The 21,078-nt window shown below is 42.1% G+C and overlaps 1 protein-coding gene across 1 annotated transcript in view; it reads right to left on the bottom strand.

Annotated features, from left to right (window-relative positions):
- SLC9A2 (solute carrier family 9 member A2) overlaps positions 1-18,298 on the bottom strand; it is a 98,624-nt gene extending 80,326 nt beyond the window's left edge. Inside the window, exon 1 of the mRNA XM_049784911.1 lies at positions 18,004-18,298. Coding sequence (XP_049640868.1) covers positions 18,004-18,298 — 295 coding nt within the window. The remainder of the gene's footprint in view (positions 1-18,003) is intronic.
- Between the last annotated feature and the right edge of the window lie 2,780 nt (positions 18,299-21,078).

Raw genomic sequence — 21,078 nt, 5'->3', positions numbered from 1 at the left:
CAGGAAGATTCCTGCAAGATTCACTCCACACTGGGACCCAGAGGTGAGCAAACAAGTCCTGCATCTCCTCAGGATCTGTTGGCAATAGCTGGGAGTAGGTACAACTACGGCAGAAACTGAGTCACAACTAAAAGTGGCCAAAACTACAGGAAACTAAAACACTTTGCTGAAAGAGTTGCCCATCTTATACTTTCAAGCACCTCTACAGCCTTCCAGGAGTTCTAGAAAACCATCCCAAAAAAAGTGGCCATTGCAAACCCAGCTGGGTTGCTGCTTCTGTTATTTTTCCAGGAATCTATAAATTGATATACACGGGATTAGAGCGTAGCTCAGTGGACAAAAGTACATGTTCTGTATGCACTAAGGCCAAGTTCAAACCTCAACAATGCACAGCACCTCAAGTGTGTCCAGGTAAACTGTCCATCCCAATCACTATCCTGAGAGATGGCCTTAGCACCTCAGGGTCTAAGAAGTTCTACTTTGTCAGGCCCTAGCATTGATCCCCTGACTAGACTGGCTATGTATCACTGGGAGTGGCCCCCAGACCTTTGAGAATTGCTTGAGAGACTCCCCTCTACTTTTTAAAAATATCAAGACAATGACAAATCTTGGCCCTGAGTTATATAGCTTATAGTTTGGGGGGGAGGCCAGAAAAGTCCCATGACAAAAGAAGGGACACTGATGGAGATCCATAGAGTTAGATTTTATAGAAAGATAATTACTCCATAACCCTGATAAGATCTAACAACTATCATGACAATCTAGATGAGTGAGAGAAGTAGAATGCCTGTCTCAAATCAGGCAGGGGTTGGGAAGGAGAGAGAGGGGGCATTGGTGGTGGGAACTTTGCACTGGTGAAGGGGGTTGTGCTCTCTATGCCTGAAACCCAACTATAATCATGCTTGTAATCATGGTACTTAAATAAAGATTTTATCAAATAAATAAGTAAGATAAAAAAAAGAACACTAAACTGAAAAAAAAAAAGAAGATTCTCAACCTCTTGAGCTTGGTGGAGTTTTATTTCCTTGAGTCTCTGAGCCCCTATGCTTCTCACTTAACCATATTCTTCCTTTTCTATTGGCTACAGGGGCCTGAAAGTGATAAGAGTAAAGAGAGGCTGTAAGAACTTCCAGTGTAGGCTTTAACCAGGAGAAATCCCAGAATCCACTGAGAAGTCAAGTTCTAGTACCTATTTCTACATAGACCATTTTGAGCCAATTGAAATGTGGGAGGGAATGGTGATTAGGACTGTAATCTAGAGTCAAAATTTTCCATGTGAGCCAGCAGTGGGTGACACTTCTATTCGATTGCTCCAGGCTAGATATTAAACACTAAAATTTGTCATTCTTTCAGCCCATTTGTGAGTAAATTATTCATTTATGCCAATATGAGTTTTATTGTTTCCCTACTTCCTCCCATTAAGCTGTTGAAGGTTATCGAAGGAGTAGCCCAAGTCACCCATTTACCATGCCTAGGACTTTCCATTTCTGCTCAGTTTCCAGTCCATTACAGGTCTAAAGTCCACTTTCTAAACAAACTTCTCACTTAATTAAAATGTAAAGATCTACATAGAGTGAGGGACTCATAATTGCCAGTAATTGCCACATAATTAAATATTTTCATGAGGTGACTATTAATCCTTATTTACATGATAGGATACATAATAAAATTGAGGATGAGAGCCAGCTAAAAAACTATTCTATTTGGCAAATTGCACCGTTCACTAAATTCTAAAAATCCCTGTCTTTTTCATGGCTTCTGATTTTCAGTACATTCCTTTGTATAAGTCCTCCCCTTTGTATAAAGCTTCAAAGACCAAAAAAGTTTCAATGAACATCACAATATATATCATATTGCAAAATTTATGATCATATGGTTTTGATCATAATTATGATGTTTCACACACGAACATACAAGTTATTATTTAATCTACTTACATATCTAATGAAAAATATAACTTCTGTCAATTATACATGTTTGTTCAGACACTTCAAGGTAATAAAAACACAAAATTGAGGACTGGAATGACAGTTCTAGGTATGTTGCTTGCCTTGTATGGTGCTGACCCAGGTTATATTCCTGGTCAGTGGAGACCATCAAGAATTATCCCTGATTACAGAGCCAGGAGTAAAACCTGAGTGTCACTGGGTATGAGTCCAAAACTAAAACAAACAAACAACAACAAAACCTTACAACTTTAAAACTGAAAATATAAATGAAAAGATAAAGAAAAAATCTCCAGAGGGAGTAAGTTATTAAGTACATAAAATAGCCATCTTATCAAATCCTTAAACAAAATCACTTATTAGCACCTAAAGCAGAGCAGAGAATGTGATCCTTGGGTGAATAAATATCAGCAACAAACAAAGCAAAAAGAAATCTCATGTGAGAATTAAAAAAAAAATAGATGTGAAGCATCCGAAAACATGGCATAGTCTTACTGAGAACACAGATGTGAGTTTTTCTGCATGCTTTCTAAACACCACAGGAACATAAGAAGCAAAGAACTGGAGGGCCAATCTTGGCCCATGGCTTCTCTTACAAGAGAGAGGGACAGTAAGTATACAGTCCACCAATAAATAAATGATCACAGTCCAGACTATGATAATGGCCCCAGGAAAGTCAGCCTGGGCAGCAGGATGCAGAAAACTAGAACAACCCTAGGTACATGGATTTGCTATTTCCTCAAAAGCCTGAGCTTATCTCACTAGAGGAAGCATCTCAAAAACCCTCTGGACAAAATCATGGTCTTCTCAGAGACCAAGTAACAAAACAGCACATATCCCTCATCCCCAAATAAAAGCCCTTTTGATTTAGAAGATACAAGAAGGTCTTACTTTCTTACACTGCTTCTCACCATGTGAATGCCTAGCGAGGGACAAACCCACAAAGCAGGACAATCATGAAGCAGCTTGGGACACCAGTGAAGTGAGTGGCCTGTTTGTTTTATCAACTGCTACATTCCTTTGATTAGCATATTGTTATAAATTCTTTCCCATCTCTGGTTCTAAAGAGGCCAATGCTTACAAGAAGTACGAAGGACTGAAGCATGTTAACTGTGCGTGGAGTGACATATCTGAGGGCCCTGGTAAGCATGAATGAGCCAGCAACTGTGAAGATGAGGACCACCATCAAGCAGAGAGGTTGTTCCTGACATGGTCCCTTCATACCTGTTCTCTCTTCCTCCAGCCAGGAAAACAGATTTTTCTACACTTCAAGTTCTACAATTATGGCCTGAATAAAGCAGAGCACCTTTTTTTTTCACCAGTAAACCCTCACAATCAGAAAAAGGTTATATTCTTGAAGGTGACATTACATTCTTAAACATGTATAAGTGAGAGAGAACAACTGGGCAAAATTGGATTCCTGAGTATAAGGCTGTAATGCTTTGGAGGAGGCAACAACATATTTTTCAGATGCAAGAGCTGACCAAATCTCCCAGATGTATAAGAGGGGTTTTCTAAGTGGATTAATGCTAAAGTCATAATAAGGTAATGAGGATGCTACCATGAATGCCATGTTTTTCAGATAAAATAGAAGAGATAAGAAAGATTTATTAAGTTGCTCCAAATCTCCAGCAAGTAAAAACAGAGCATAATTTGCTCAGTGAAGTCAACTACCACTCAAAGCATGTTCAAGAACAGTATATGCATTATAAAATAGAGAGATCAATAAAATATTCACCTAAAGTAGAATACAGGAATGGAAGGATATGCCATTAATAGACCTCCTAGAACCATATATATAAAGCTGTAAGATCATGGGCAATAAGGATATGTGGTGACTCTAATAACCACATATTAAATTAAAGTAAAACAATAAGTATCTCTAAACATTATTTAGTTATTTGATTACATGGTGATTACTTTTTAATTGTTTGCCATATGCTGGGTAGACAGTAAGTCAATTGCTTATGAAATGTTTGCCCTGACAAAGGCTAGTTTGCATCTGCATGTTCCTTTGTGTGTGTGTGTGCATATGCTTATGTGCCTGTGAGTGATACAGTCAGTGTCCATGTGTGGGCAACAAGAAACCAGATTGAACCTTTTCCTCTCTGTAAATCCACTGCATTCAAACTGTCCTATCCCAAGTTGTGTAGATTGAAACTTAAACACACTAAACCTAAAATCTGACATGTTCTCAGTGAGTAGCATAGGGTATTAAGAAGGATTCAGAAACTCAAAATACACCATCTAGCTTAAAATAATTTTATTCAGTTGGTTACACAATGATATTGTGGAGCCAGTACAGTGTCATTTTCAGAACTGTCTGATTCTGCAGTAAAAATTAGATAGTGAAATTATGATGGGATGGCCATGGAAGGAACCCAAATATGGCCTCTGACTCCAGGTCAAGAATGGCAAAAATGAAGCACTTCCAGATCAAGAGGCCACAGGAAGATCTGACATGATTCATTTTTTTCTCCATACAGATGTTTGAGGTGACAAGGTGAGGCACAGTGTAGTATAGACATACCATCCTGAGATCTCACATGGACTACTGAGGAGCCGCAAGAACTGGGAGAAATTACACAAGCTTCCTACACCTGCCTTTGCATCTATCTGAACCACTGAGGATACTTCACAGAATATAGCCCAAAGTGACTCTGATGATTCAATAAGACAGTGGGTATATAGCATTTGGCCCAAATAACTGTCAAAGAATAATATTTCACTCTTGTTAGCTATGATTACTTTATTAAAGACTCAAGTGACAGGGAGATTATTCAGTTCCGTCACCCACCCTCTGATACTGTAATAAAAGAATGCTTGGCTACATTACACTGTTCAGGTTTCCCATTCTGGGAACCCCAGAGAAACCAGCTCGGAATGAGGAAGAGTAAGGTTGCTGATGGAAGAGTCAGAGAGATGGCAACAGAGTTGTTTCACTATCCTGTGACCCAATGGGGACAACTCTCTAGTTAATACAAACAAGCTTTGAACTTCAGAGAACTCTTGCAAGTGGGCTGACCATATGGAATCTGAATAGCTTTTCAGTTAAAGTGTCTCAATTTAATGTTCAATTGGACTTTTCTCTGGTTCACTCTGTGCCCAAACTAGACAATAACATAAAACTTATCTGTAAAATATCATTCTATCACAGCTCTATGGAGGAATTCCCAAGCCTTCTTCTGAATTGCTTGATGAGGGAGAGCAACACACAAAATTTTAGTTAGGGAATGAACTTTCAAAATTTAAATTTGGAAGGCTTTGGACAGTAATGAACAATGTACAGTGTTATCACAGGAAGTACATCAATTATGATTCACTGCATTTAAAAGGCATAATTGTGAGCAAGCAACCTATAATTGTACATGTGTCACTGTACAATTCTCCCCTGTCTACAGATTGCTTTAATCTTATAAACAAACACTTCTCTAGCCATGTTTCTTTTGGTATAAAAATTAAAAAGCTTTGCTAAACGGGGCCTGAGAGATAGCACAGCATTAGGGCGTTTGTCTTGCAAACGGCTGACCCAGGACCAATGGTGGTTTGAATCCTAGCATCTCCATGCCTGCCAGGAGCAATTTCTGAGTAGAGAGCCAGGAGTAACCTCTGAGCACCGCCTGGTGTGGCCCAAAGACTAGAAAAAATAAAGAAACGTTGCTAAAAAATATTGCCTTTCCTTCAAGTTTTTCATATTATTTCCTCCCCCCCCCCCCCCGCCAAACCTGGTGCAAATGGAGCAGATATCTAGCCCATCTTCTGCTAACTTAATAGGAAAAACAAGTCAATGAAGTCTGCCAGGGTCAAAAGAAAAAGTGAAAGGCACAACTGGAATTTTAACTGGATTCTAGAATTTGAACTGAACTTGTATCTTTTATGAAGGTGTCTTGCACTGCTGAACTACTCCTCTTTAATACAAGCAAGAACATGTAGAATATGAAACACATAAGAGTCATATCTTAGGTTTCTTAAGTTCCTTTCCCAAACTAAGGATGCCCAATCCCCACTGATGCAAACAGAATAGAACCTCCAAGAAATGCAGCAGCAAAAAGTGCCTCACATGAAAGGGACTTCTGTGATTTCACTAAGGGGATATACTTTATATGCATGCATTTTGGACACTAGATATAAAGCCTTTATTTTCAGATTGCCTTATAAAGTGTCTTTAGTCTTTAAGCCACCTAACAATAGAGAAGCATTAGTCTTCTTTACAATAAACATAAAATATTAATATCTAACCATGCGCAAAATGAAAAAAAAAACTTAGAGGCACCACTAAGAAGTGAAACCAAAAATGAAAGATTTCAGTGAAACAGTAAAACAGCAGAATTTCAGATAAAAGAACCCTCCTTAATTCTAGAAACTGGTAATTGTTCCTCAGATTTATTCAAAATCTGATTTCATACCAGCAAGGGAAAGATTCAGTTAATTCTTTTTCTTTTTTTTTTTCTGGTTTTCAGACCACACCTGGTGACTCTTAGGGGTTACTCTTAGGCAGGGGTCTTCAAACTACTGCCCGCGGGCCACATATTGTATTTATTCCCATTTTGTTTCTTCACTTCTAAATAAGATATATGTAGTGTGCATAGAAATTTGTTCATAATTTTTGTTTTTACTATAATCTGGCCCTCCAACAGTCTGAAGGACAGTGAACTGGCCCCCTGTTTAAAAAGTTTGAGGACCCTGCATCTTAGCTATACACTCAGAAACCACTCCTGGCTTGTAGGACTATATAAGACACTGGGGTGGGGGAGGGTGTTGAACCAGGGTCTAGGCTAAGCTAGTGAAGGCAAGGAGGACACCTTACCTCTTGCATCACCACTCTGACCCCTTCAATTGATTTTTTTAAATTTTTATTTAAACACCATGATTACAAATATGATTGTAGTTGTATGATTATAGTCATGTAAAGAAAACCCCCCTTAACCAGTACAAGATTCCCACCACCAATTTCCCAGATCTCCCTCCTCCCCACCCCACCTACACCTGTACTCAAGACAGGCTTTCTATTTCCCTTATTCATTCACATTATTATGATAGCTTTCAGTGTAGTTATTTCTCTAACTGCACTCATCATCTATGTGGTGAGCTTCATGCCATGAGCTTCACCTACATGGGAAGATGGGGGGAAATAAGGGTTGGGACTGAGGCAGTAAAAGATTAGAAATGAGCTTTGTAGGCCAATATCAAGGTCACAATACAAGATGGATATTATGCATATATAAACTATATGCATACAATACTATCAATAGGAGACCAAGGAGAAAAAATTTCCAGTGACTGTCCCAACATAAATCAGTGCTAGAATGACCCATCCTCCTCCTCCCAAAGCACATTCTCATTACTGTAGGGAGAGGTAGGGGGGAAGCCTGATGACCCCTATAGAGCCCACATAAACTGGCGCCCAGGGAAGGCCTGGAGTCTAGGAAAAAAAAAAGAGAGGGATGGAAGGGGGCCTGCCAAGCATCCCAGCTCTCCCCAGGCTAGGAAGAAGGCCTCTGGCATGGGGACTCCCAAACCCAGTACCTGAGAAGTGCTGGCCTTCAAAATCAAAGGGGAAACCGGAAGCAGATATCTGTCCGCACTCCTCCCCATGCACCTCCCCCCTAGAGTACGAAGGGAGGGGGGAAGCCTGAGGACTCCTAAGAGTCCACCTGAACCCACTTCTGGCCATCTGAGCTGGCACCCAGGGAAGGCCTGGAGTCAGGAAAGAAAGAGAGGGACGGCTAGGGGCCTGCCAAGCCTCCCAGCACTCCCCAGGCTAGGAAGAAGGCCTCCGGCATGGGGCCTCCCCAAACCCCATACCTTGCAAGAGCTGGTCTCCAGAATCAAAGAGGAAATCAGAAGCCAGATATCTGCCCGCCCTCCTCCCCATGCACCTCCCCCCTGGAGTACGGAGGGAGGGGGGAAGCCTGAGGACCCCTAAGAGTCTATCTGAACCCATTTCTGGCCATCTAAGCTGGCACCCAGGGAAGGCCTAGAGTCTAGGGGAGAAAGAGGGGGGGCGGCTGGGGGCCTGCCAAGCATCCCAGCACTCCCCAGCCTAGGGAGAAGTCCTCCAGCATGGGGACTCCCCAAACCTCATACCTGGCAAGAGCTGGCCTTTAGTTGATTCTTAAAGAGTTATTTTGTCCTATATAAATCAACTATAAGTTAAAAAATAAAGAAAAAAGAGAAAAAGAAACAAGGCAGCTCTTTATGGCTTTCAGCAAAGTGGACATTCATTTACCAGAAAAGCATACATCTTCAATTTTCAGGTTTACTCCTGCTGAGGAAAGGTCTGTATTTACAGCACCGAAATCACAAGGACATTCAGCCCCACAATGAATCCTGAGTACAAACCATTAAAAGCCTGATGAAATCAGGAGGAACATTCAAAACACCATTTCCTAAATAGCTTTCCCAAACTAAGGATGCCTACTGAAATAGATAGGATAGAGAACTTCCAAAAAATAAATGAGATTGTCCAACCACATTCAATTCCTAGCATCATGGTTCCCTGAGCATTACCGGGTATGTCCCTGGGAGTCCCCAGCAGCACTTCTGTCCTCCAGCTAAGCACTGAACCACCTGCTCAGCTGACCAGGTACAGTCAGAAAGGAACCTCAAGTCTCCTGACCACTGCTTAGAGACCCCCAAAAGAAAAAAGAAAAGAAATGAACAGCAAGATGTGAATTAATAAATGATAATTAATAAACAGGGAAACTCAAGAAGTTCAAGCAAGAATGGTGAAATAAATCTATATCAAACCACACCAAAAAAAAAAAAAAAACAAAAAACAAAAACAAAAAAGAAACACCCTGTAGTATGTGGAACTGGATCCTTCCAGGAGTAATTTCTGATTACAGAGCCAGGATTAACACCTGAGGGCTACTGGGTGTGGCCCAACTGCCTCCCCCAGAAAAAAAAAAAGGCAGAATGTCAGAAATCTAAAATCTGAAAGAAAATGCAGACTAATTTCAAATGGTAATCAGAGAATAGAAATCTCTTTTGCAAAAAAGAAGATAAAGTGAATTAATATCTACCAACAATTAAGTAATAACAACCCCAACCCTTCATCATTAAAGAGAATATTCAAGATGAAGACACTTTATAATCTAAAGCATAAAGCATCATTCAAGAGAATAATCAAAATAAAGATACTTTATGACCTAAAGCAAGATAATGTATTATTCAATAATTCCCTTGAATTATCTTCAAATAAAATATTTCAGTCAAAAGAAAACAATTTGGAGAAAAGGGAAACATAAGTAACTGTTAAAAAAAATTAAGAATAGGGTTTGGAGCGTTGGTGCTCTGTAAGGTGTCTGACTTGCCCAGGCTAGCCTAGGATGGACTGTGGTTTGATCCCCCAGCATCTCATATGGTCCCCAAATAAGGAGCGATTTCTGAGTGCATAGCCAGGAGTAACCCCTTTTTGTCACTGGGTGTGCCCCCCAAATAAAGAATAAACCTGTCTATAAATCTACATATATATTGCTTTAATTTAAAAAACTACATATAAACAAGTGTAAATTATAAAATCAAACATTAGGATTTTGAGAGCTACATGCTGCAGTGCTCAAGGGTTTACTCCTAGCAGGACTCAGGGGACCATGTGGTACCAGGGATCAAACCCAGCTTTATGCAAGGCTTTACTCCCTGTACTATCTCTCTGGTTCAGGTTGTTAACTTTTTTCAGTATAAGCATTACTATATTTTCCTGTATATAAGATGACAGAGCATATAAGACGACCCTGAACTTTTGCTGTTAAAATATAAGACTTGGGCTATATTTTCTGTATAAGATTATGTCTCTTTTAATGCACACCAAATGGAAATTAAAAAACATAAAAGAAAAAGAGTAGAACCCTCAAAGGTTAACATTATATGTTAATATAATAGACTTTGGAGTGCCAATAATCATTTTACATTACTCATTTGTAGTGAGTGACTGTGATTGTTTAATTGTGATCTACATTGATAGCAGGAAGAGGAGGCTCCTCATAGAGCAGCTGGCTGGGGTGCAATGATTAATAGGACAGCTAGAGGGAGACAGAGTGCCTCTTCTGCATCCCATAAAAGTTGAACAGAGAACTGAGCACTGGAAAGTCGCATACCCTGTGGCTGGATGAGATGCTGTGCTCGGTAACTCAGCTCCTCTGAGTGCCCTGATCAGGACAAACAGAGGACTGAGTGATGACACCTGGCAGCTGGATGGGAAGCATCGGTAAGAGGGGGGCAGATCACTTGTCCCTGAATCTCGAATAAATTTCAGCATGCCGTATACAGGCATATAAGACAACCCCAACTTATAAGAAGTTTTTCACGGGTTAAAAAGTCATCTTTTGGGTCCGGTGAGGTGGCGCTAGAAGTAAGGTGTCTGCCTTGCAAGCACTATCCAGGAAGGACCGTGGTTCAATCCCCCGGTGTCCCATATGGTTCCCCCCAAGCCAGGGGCAATTTCTGAGTGCTTAGCCAGGAGTATCCCCTGAGCATCAAACGGGTATGGCCTCAACCCCCCCAAAAATAAGTCATCTTTTATACCAGAAAATGTGGTACTTAGGAAAAGGATAAAGAGTGAGAAAAAGAATTCCAAATTACACCATTTTTTGCCAAAATGTGCGATTACACTTCTTATAGATTTTTGAAAATTTTATAAACACAACATTTAGCTTTAATTGCTTCATTTATTTGGGGGGAGATGAGGACATGGGTCAAACCCAGCAGTGCTAGTGGATAACCCTGGGCCCCAGTTCTCCATCTGGGGAATTGTACCATGGTCAGTGTCTGTCAAGGCAAGCACCTTAACCCATGTATTATCTCTTCATCCCTATGTTGTTTGATGAGATATATTTCATTGGTATCTCCAAAGCAAATGATTCAAGAGCAATAATACAGGAACTGATGTCTGTGAAATATAAATTATGTATGAAACATAGATACAGAAAAAACATTTAAAATTCAGTTTTATTTTTAATAGGAAAGTAGTACATAAAATATAATTTGAACCACTGGAAATGAACTGAAATAGAGAAGCTAATAGTAAGATGATTCAAGAAAAATTTCACTCAAAATGCATTACAAGAAACTAATATGAACATATTGATTGGGTACAGTAATTTTAAAGCAAACTTTGAAAATATAGTTTAAATATGCCACATGTTGTCACCATAAAATCAATATCAGGTCTATTTGACTAAAACATAATTACTAAAGTAATCAATTTAAAATAACCATAAGTATCCAGTAATGGCTATGTACTAAAATTCTAAAACAATTATTGGACAGAATTTTTAAAGAATATCACTAGAGGATTTTAAAATATTGACAATTGAACAACAATAAAATTCCACATGCTAAAATTATCCATCACAACTAAAGTAGGGCAAAAATTTTATTTGTAGTCTTAATATATATGCTTCCATTTCTCTAACATAGACACATTTGGACCATGTAAACTCGTTTAAAGACAAGTTTTATTTAATAAAAATTCTGTTTCAGCTCACATGACCATCTTTAGATTTCATGAGAACCAAATTAAATTTTTTTGGACTTAAAGTAGTGACAGGACAGAGTTCTTGGATCAGTTTTATCAAGCAGTTTTCTTTCCAGCTTTAACAGAATAAGTTGTGTTAAATTTCTTTTTCAGGACAATAGGGTTTGCTAGTTTATTGAAATTATTATTTTGAGGCCAGAAAGATAGTGTAGTGGCTAAAGTGCTTGCATTGCATGTATCCAACCCTAGATCAATACAAGGTACCATGTGGTCCCTTAGCAGAGACATAAGTATGTCCCAAACACAGAGCAAGGAGAAACTACCAAGTACCTCCTGGTATGGCCACACTCCATGAGTGTCCCCCAATAGTAAATTTATTTGGAAAGTAATTTTATTTTCCTTATCTTTCTGAATTCTTTTGGTTCTGACACTTTTCATGATAGATATAATTTATAATAAAGGTTAATTTACATAAATTTAAGAGTATTGTGAATATAAAACTTTTTTGTTTGTTTGCTTTTGGGTTTTAGGTCACACCCAGTGATGCTCAGGGGTTACTCCTGGCTATGCACTCAGAAGTCACTCCTAGCACAATTTCTCAGTGAAGAAACAGGAGTAACCCCTGACTGCTATTGGGTGTTCCCTTCCCCAAAAAAACAAAAAGAAAGAAATTGTTCCTGGCTTGGGGGACCATATGGACATCAGGGATTGAACCCAGGTCAGTCATGGGTCAGCCGCAATCAAGCCCAATGCCCTACCACTGCACTATCGCTTTGGCCCCTCTGTGACATTTTTAATTATTATTATATCATGGTATTTAATTTAAAGAGAACAAGTATTTACCTGCATTTTGGAGAACATATGAAGGGAAATGGATAATAATAATAATAATAATAATAATAATAATAATAATAAAATTTTAATACCAAAGATATTGTAACAATTTTGCTCATTTTAATAAGAATACTGTTACTTTAATACAAATTCATGACAATTTTGAACTCATGATTATAGCAATATTTAAAATTGAAATCATTGAACATAATACTAGCTATTTTTCAACTACAAAATATTTTGGTTTTGGCTTTTGGAGATCACACCCAGAAGTGTGGGTAAGATCAAGTCTTTTATTTTTAAAATAATATCTTTATTGAAACACCTTGATTATAGACATGATTATAGATGGGTTTCAGTCATATAAGGAACACCTCCCTTCACCAGTGCAATATTCCCATCATCAATGGCTGCTATCTCTATTCTCCCCCACACCTTGTCTGTATTTGTGGCAGGCATTCTACTTCTCTCACTCATTAACATTGCTATGATAGTTGTCAATGTAGTTATTTCTCTAACTGCATTCACCACTCTTTATGGTAAGCTTCATACAGTGGGCCAGAACTTCCAATTCTAATCTCTATTGTCTCTGGGCATTATTAAAATAATGTCTGTTATTTTTCTTAAAATAGATAGATTCTTAAAATAGATGTAAGCTCAAGTCTCGATCTTGGTTCTATGCTCAGTTTACTGGGATCTGCTAGGGTGCTAGGAATTGAACCTAGCTCAGCCAAAGCAAGAAAAACATCCTATACAATCTCTCCAGCCACATGAGTTTTGCTAAGCATTCATTACCCTTGCAGGGTAAAATTTAATATTTTATAAACTAAAAACAAGTAAATTGATAACCGATGAGCAAAACTTCAATTTGGATTTTTTTTGTTTTGGTTTTTGGGTCACACCCGGTGATGCTCAGGGGTTACTCTTGGCTATGTGCTCAGAAATATCTCCTCGATTGAGGGAACATATGGGATGCTGCGGATTGAACCTAGGCTAGTGCGTGCAAGGCAGACAGATGCCCTATGGCTTGCACCACCACTCCGGCCCCAATTTGGAATTTTTATAAAATTAAAATATATGTACACTAAAGAAAAGTAAGAAAATGAAAAATAACAAAAGCTGATAAATTAAAATGTACATTACAAAGTTTGATTATTTAAAAATATATAAAAACTTTCTTTGGGCTGGAGAGGTAGCACAAGCAATAGGGCATCTGCCTTGCACATGCTAACCTAGGATGAACTGCAGTTTGATCCCTGGCATCCCGTATGGTCCCCCAAGCCAGGAGAGATTTCTGAGTGCATAGCCAGGAGTAACCCTGAGCATCACTGGGTTGCCCCCCCAAAAAATCAACTTCTTTTACTTTTGATCTTATAAAAAATCAAACTACTAATAGTAGGAAGAGGTAAATAATGTAATATAAATACAGATATAAATGGGGAGCAGGTAAAAAATAAGTGAGTTTTATCCTATATTCAGAAAAATTTAAATGACCTAAATTGATCCAAGAAGATCTGAATAAGCTAGAAAATCCTACAAAACAACTGACCCATTTGTGAAAATCTATCTCTATATAGCATCAAATTCACTGGTTTTAGAGATGAAACATTTCTACAATTTCACAGAAGAAGAAAAAAGTTTACGTAAGGCTCTACTTCTCAGGGCTTCTTTATATGTGAATAAATTCTGTGGAAAACAAAAAAAATATTCCAATAATGATCAATAGCATTATCATTTTTAAGTTGATATGAAGAATAGCATTATTGGTCAAAATTATTACTCCTGTTGTTTCAAAAGATATAAGAACATGCCTGTAGTAAAGTGTAGTGATAAATTTCTAGAAGGTACCTAAAAGAGTGTGAGAACAAGAATATGAAAAAGAGGTCAAAGTCATTCTCCAAACAAGGTTAGCTCAATGGAAAAGAGAGGTTCTGAAGCAGAAGGGAATCAGGTATTTTAGCCTTACTAGAAACAGACACAGGAGATGGGACTTTAGAAATGTGATCAAACAGACTGTTTCAAAAAAGAGGTGAAGACATTAGCATCATTTACTGCCCACCAAGTGGATAAGCATGTGCTTCAGGACAAACCAAATATGACAATGAGAAGCAGATCAAGGACAAGGTGTGGTGTTTAGCTTTTTTTTTTTTTTTTTTTAAGAGATCAAGTTCCAGTAATTCAGGCAGATTTTAACCAAAGAAACTCTTAGGTTTCTTATTTCAAATTCAGGCCAGCATGATATCCAGAGAAGTCTTCATGACCCAGGCTATTTTCTGTCTTTCCCTTAAAATAATAATACAAGTGTTTTAATTTCAAGGCAACAGGATGAAAAGAAGTAAAAAGGATCTTTGCTGCCTAACCTTGAGTTTAAGGACAGAAAACAATGAAAAGAGCGGGGCTTGTACAGGAGTCTATAAGACTAGAAGAACATTTATTCCTGGCTCCATTAGTGGTTGTGATGCAACAAATTTAGTGTGTACTTTTAAATGCCTAAGAAATCAAGTTACTCAAAATATAAAGACTAACAGTGAACAATGAGAGGATAATGAAATGAGGTTCACATGACTGAAAGGAAAGGAGAATAAAATAGAGGATGTTTCTTGTCAAATTTTCAACCATTTTTTCAAAGGTGTGAAAAATGTGCTATGCTAGTTTATTCATTTAATATTCTGTCCTGTTTAATCATTAGCAATGTGTCTCTATACTTTCTCAGGCAGGTACACTAGGTACAGGGAATAAAAGTGCCCCAAATAGAAACCGTGGCATTTTTCATGAATGAGCAGTTTTGTCATGTCATGTCCTCATATCCCCTCCAATGAGTAACTTCAGTCAGGCAATCACTCTAAAATCATAGTTATTTTCAGTGTAAAACCTCAAACATGGGAATAGAAATATTGTGTGCCCAATGAGCTATGAAAGAAGAAAAGTCTCCTCTGAGACATTTATTTCAGAGAAGAGAAGGAGAGAAGCTGCAAGGGGACAAGGACAAAGACCTGAGGGAGAACTGCTTCTGGCATGACACTCTGAGAACAGTGACAGCACTGCCAGGTTAGTCTGAAAACTGACCTTCCTTCTGAGCAGATATAGCACCTGTATGTTCAACTCTTTCTCACCCCAGGTGTGGGAAAGAAAGAGGAAATCTAGAGGCTCAGGAGGCCAATCACTTGGGCATCAGCAAGGGCTGGGGAACATAGATGAATCTGGATCATGAAAGTACCGCTGGGTGAGCTACCTGCTCCCAGGAACCCTGAAACACTCATGGCTGCCTCCTTACAAAGCACCACACAATGGATAGGACCTGGTCAACCCAGTGGGTGAAACTATCAGAGAAAAGGAGCAGGTTCCAAATATGGAGCATGGAGAGAGGCATAAAACCTAAAGATACAGCCTAAAACAAGCAAAGCAATTTGTAAGCATCCGGAGAGTGGAAATAGTAGTACTGTGGCTTTATGTGCACTAATGACACCGCCACTCTCACCAGAGACAACCACTATCACTCTCACCAATGACAATGTCTCAGTGTCATTTTCACCGTTAAGTGTCACTCTCAACAATTACTGAGTCGCTCTCATCAGTGACAGTGCTCACTATAAGACACTGCCTAACACTATTCTTTTTTTTTTTTAATCTTGGAAACATTGTGTGTGGCAGGCATCCCAAGCAGTGCTCAGGAGCTCAAGGGCCCCTTCCAGGAATACTTGGAACCAAACTAAATGGTTCAGAGATGGAGGCCCAGCAATGCAACTTATTTTCCATGAGAGTGGGCTTGGGGTCATGGGGACCACACCTGGTCGCGCTCAAGCTTTGGAGACCTGCCATTGGCAGGGATAGAAGTCGGGTCTAGAACAGGTAAGCAGGCATGGAGCCTTGTATGTTGTGTGTCTGGCTCCCCAGCACTGTTCTTAGAGTGTGGTCTATATTTTCACTCAGACCTCAAGACTGAAGAAGGCTTCAGGACAGACTGAAAGATGAGAGGTGGAATAGACCTGGGTGGAATTCTGGCCAAGCAGCCACCAGCGATTTCATTTCCCCATTTCTCATTTCCTCCTCTAACAAAGGGGATAATCAAAAGTATCTGGGCTGTTGGTGGTGAAAATTAGAGATAATGAGCTTAAGTGCCTACTAGCGGCTGTTATTAGTGCAATTAATCAGATTAAAATAATCAGGAGTAAAGAACAGAAGAAAGCGTGGTAATGGACTAGAAATGGCAACAAAGAAGCAGCAATGGAAACAGAGCACAGGCAGCCCCAGAGCAGGAGCTGGAGGAGATACAGGAGTGGACCTACACCAACTGCATTCAGCACCCAGTTTGAATCTGCCCGGGATCCCGGTGAACTCTGAGTCAGCTCCCACCTTGAGCCCAGTGGGAGGCTCAAGATCAGCCTGACACAGGAGGGCTTAGAAACCTGCATGGAAAATCATAGCATCTGGGTTTATTTTTGTAGGCAAAATCTGAGTCAAGGTCTCCTCTGAGAGGCAGCTGGGAAGTACAACTCCCTCAGAACTTCCAGGCTCTGTTTCGGCATAGCTTGCCAGAGCCAGACAATCAGGGATTGCATTAAGTGGCACTTCTCCTTGGGTAGTCACTGAGCTTCACAGAGCCCCTATATAACTAAGGAGGCAGCTGCAGGCCCCCAGGGTAGCTCCCACCCTCACACCTGCTGTGTGCATGCATCTGGATCCAAGGGCAGAAGTCTCTGCTGAGTCCTCTTAGTTCTCTCCACCTCACACTATTCTTATGCTGGGAAGCTCCCATGTATATATGTCCTTTGCCTCCCTCCACTACCATGAAGGAAGTCCTGAAGCCTTCACACCACTTAGCACTTCCCTGTTCGTGTGTGTGTGTGTGTGTGTGTGTGTGAGAGAGAGAGAGAGAGAGAGAGAGAGAGAGAGAGAGAGAGAGAGAGAGAGAGAGAGAGAGAGAGAGAGAGTTATTCCTGTGTGTTTCATCTACCCTCTTCCCATCTTTCCCTGGTGGAAAGTCATTACATAAAAATATAAACTCTTCCCATCCCACACGTGTTTTCTATAGACAAAAGCCAAAGCACTTCTCAGAGATTAAGTGTCAACTACAACTAAAGGCCTCTGTGGGATCAGATAATAATGCGACCCCAAGGAGAGGAGAGAGGCACAGGCTTCAGGGAATGAAGGCCTTCCAAGCGACAGAGAAATGTGGGTGAAAAACCAGGTGAGTTTTTTTCAGTTTATTGTTTGTTCGTTTGTTACAGTTTTTGCGTCCCGTCCCGCCTCCCTGGGTTTTTTCCCTTTAGAAATTGCTGCCTGGAAGGATGACAACCTGCCTGCCGGGTGGAGCTACAGTTCCCCATCTGCTGCCACACAGGTCTCAGGTGTTGCCCTGCCCCTCTGGGCCGGCTGTTCTGCGGGTCTGGTGGATGCCAGGACTTGGGGCGTCCCCCCAAGAGTATCAGGACGTGAACTTTTGTCAAGCCACCCGCTGCAGAATGCAGAAAGCGACCCACCTCGCCTTTTCCTTGGAAGCAAGGTGCTGTCAGTCGGGCGACGTCCTCAGGACAGGGACTTGGGGACTTGCCCAATTCTAGTATCCGCAAGAGAGCAGAGCTAGAGCTGTCAACGACCCCGCCCTGGTCCTCCCTGCCCTGCAGGGGCTTTTCCCTAGTTCGTCGTGTTCGGGGCCCCCCGGATCGCCTATGCACGACCCTAGCAGAGGTGCACCCGCGGTGCGCGATTCTCCTGGGTGGGCTCTTGGGGCGCGCGCGTACTCACCTATCTTGGCCAGCGAGGCCAGCAGGATCCAGAGCGTGATCTCGAAGGGGATCTGCACGTGCGGATAATCGAGAGTGAACACGGGCAGGCGAGTCTCTTCGTTCAGGCTCGTGCCCGGGGCCACCACGCTGGCGGGGCTGGGCGGGCTGGAGCTGCTGCTGTCCACGACGCGGGGCGCGTCCAGCAAGGTCTCGGCCAGGCAGCCGACTGGCCCCGCCACCTGCAGGAGCAGCGACAGCAGCAGCAGCAGCGGCGGCGGCGGCGGCGGTGCCGGGACCCGCCAGGTCGGCTCCATTTGGACCGGCCCTGCCCTGGCACCGCCGACCAGGCCGGCCGGCTGTGCCCGTCGGCGCGTTCGTTCAGCGCATCGCGCCGGGACAACTCCGCCCGCCCGCCGCCGCCTCTCAGCTGCTACTATCCGGGTCCGGGCGGCGAGCGGCCGGCTGTGCCAGGTCGAATGCGGCCCGCTCCGCCCTCAGCCGCCCAGCGACGCCGCCCGCCGGCCCATGCCTAGTCCGGCGCTCTGGCCCCGCCGCAGGCCCTGTCCGGGCGGCCCGCGGAGGGAGGGCGGAGATGGGCGTGTCCTATTGTTGGGGGCGTGGTGGGGGCGTGGTGGGCGTGGTCTTTGCATTGGACAGGACGGGCAGGCGGCATGGTGGGGCGTGGTGGGGCGGGGATGGGGCGTGGCCTCAACTCCTACTGGTGGGGGGCGTGGAGAGTAGGGGCGGTGCTGAGCGCACCTGCAGAGCCCAGCCCGAAGGCTCTGCGCTGGGATTCAGAGAAGTGCGGATGGGTGCCCAAGTCCTTCGCTTCACCCCTTTCTTCCACTCTGTGCACCTAGAAGCGAGAAACCTTAAAGTGGGAATGGAGAAGACTAAGGGCTGCGTTAGCGACCCTCTAGGGCAGCGTTTTTCAACCACTGTGTCCCGGTGCACCCGTGTGCCCTGAGATATTTTGTCTGGTGGGCCGTGGGAAAAATTCCAATTTCATCCGTGACACGCGGCTTAGGCTCACAAAGAGACCAAAGCATTATCATCATTGATTATTTCTTTGTGTTGATATGATTCCTATCCGAGAATTAATATATATATATATATATATATAGAGAGAGAGAGAGAGAGAGAGAGTTAAAAAATTTTTTAACATTTTCTAATAGTAGTGTGTCTCGTGATTTTTTTTCCATGAAAAAAAGTGTGCCTTTGCACAAAAAGGTTGAATAACACTGCTCTAGCCCTTCGCTGGCGGGCTATGGGGCTATGTAAGGACAGCTCTTTTTTGGAAGAGGCATGAGACGTCTCAGGGGTCCTCAAACTTTTTAAACAGGGGGCCAGTTCACTGTCCCTCAGACCATTGGAGGGTCTGACTATAGTAAAAACGAAACTTATGAACGAATTCTTATGCACACTGCATAGATCTTATATTGCAATGAAGAAACAAAACAGATACAAATACAATATGTGGCCCGCGGGCCATAGTTTGAGGACCACTACTGCATAAGAGGGTGGGTTACTCTGTCAGCTGGAAGCCCGAACACAAGACCCGAAGCTGGGAGAACTGGCAGTCCCATCCGGGGGTGGTGGACCACCAGGGGTCCCTGCCCGTGGCTGAAACTCAGGAAAAAACCTCCCTTCGTTCCCTTGGCAGGAGTTCCATCGCATCCGAAGGAGCCTCTATAATATGTTGCGCCTCCCCGAGCAGAACTCAGTGTTCCACGCTCCCAAGAGACCTGTCGCTTGTCCCCCATCCTCGTCGATTTTACACACACACACACACACACACACACACACACACACACACACACACAAACACACACACACACACACACAAACACACACACACACACACACACACCAATTTAAAATGGAAAAAAAAATTTTTTTTCTTCTCTGTCTGCAGACTTGGAGAAGTCTGTGTCCCGGAGCAACAGAAAACACAATCATTTCGTGGAAAACCAGTTGTTTGCTGCTTCCAGCCTGCGCCGCTGATTACAGGCCGCGCTGTGTTGTGGAAAGGGGACGGGAGGAAGCGCGATTCCGTTCTGGACCCAGAGAGCCCTGTCTGGCTTGGCCCACGCGGTGGCCACCGCCTCCCTCTAACCTCCCACCATGGAGTTTGGCAGCTGCCCACATGCTGTGGACCCTGTAACTTCATCACTAGTTGTCCCTGGAACCGAATTGAAGCAAAGTTTGCTTTAATGAGACAAAAAGTCCTTCTCTCTCCTTAATGATAAGTTTTAAAATGAATGATAATCAATGTGTCTGAGCAGGGCCCTGACTATTCAACACGCAAAGAGTTTAAATGTGAAACCTCAGCGGAGGCGGTAGGGGAAATTTCCATGTGAAAAGAAACTTAAGTAGCCTGTAGACCTTGAGAGAAGGAGATCAAATGGGAATCAGGGAGGGAACAGAACAGGACAGGACGGTTAATGTTTCAAAAGTGTAACTGTTTCAAAAGCGCACTTTATTTTCATTTTGTAAAATTACTGAGTCGCCCAAATTTCTGTTATTCTTTTTCTGTTCGCTGCGAATTTTCATTAAAGGAGAAAGCAACTTCTCCCCCAGCCCTCCTTAAGGCTTATTCCTAGCTCTGCACTTAAGATAGCTCTACACTCAAGAATCACTCCTTGCAGGCTTCTGAGGATGATATGGGATGCTGGGGATCGAACAAGCGCCCTACCTGCTGTAATAACATTCCGGCCCCAGAGAAAGCAATAACTCAAAAAAGAAATATGTGGCTCAGAGCTGGGAGCGTGACTCAAAGGCCGAGCAAGAGGCAAGCAAGGCCCTGGGTGCAGGTGGCGCCAGACATCCACCCACCTAGGGCGGCACCTGCAGTGCCCGCCCCTCCTCCACAATAAACACAGCAAAAGTTGCCTATCCCTACATAGCGAACCCCGTACAATGCACTTTTTTCTTATTAATCATGACAAAACCCCCAAAGAGACAAACATTTTTGCACGTGAAGAATTCTGAATGCACAAGTCTTTCAAAATAAGCCGATTTACTCAAACTTACAGATTGATAAAGGAATTCAAGCCTCGTTTGACCACACACTATTTCCATTCCTCCTGTTGCT

The sequence above is a fragment of the Suncus etruscus genome, chromosome 12, assembly GCF_024139225.1.
Source record: "Suncus etruscus isolate mSunEtr1 chromosome 12, mSunEtr1.pri.cur, whole genome shotgun sequence".
Lineage (NCBI taxonomy): Eukaryota > Metazoa > Chordata > Mammalia > Eulipotyphla > Soricidae > Suncus > Suncus etruscus.
This window is presented reverse-complemented; position numbering and strand designations above follow the sequence as displayed.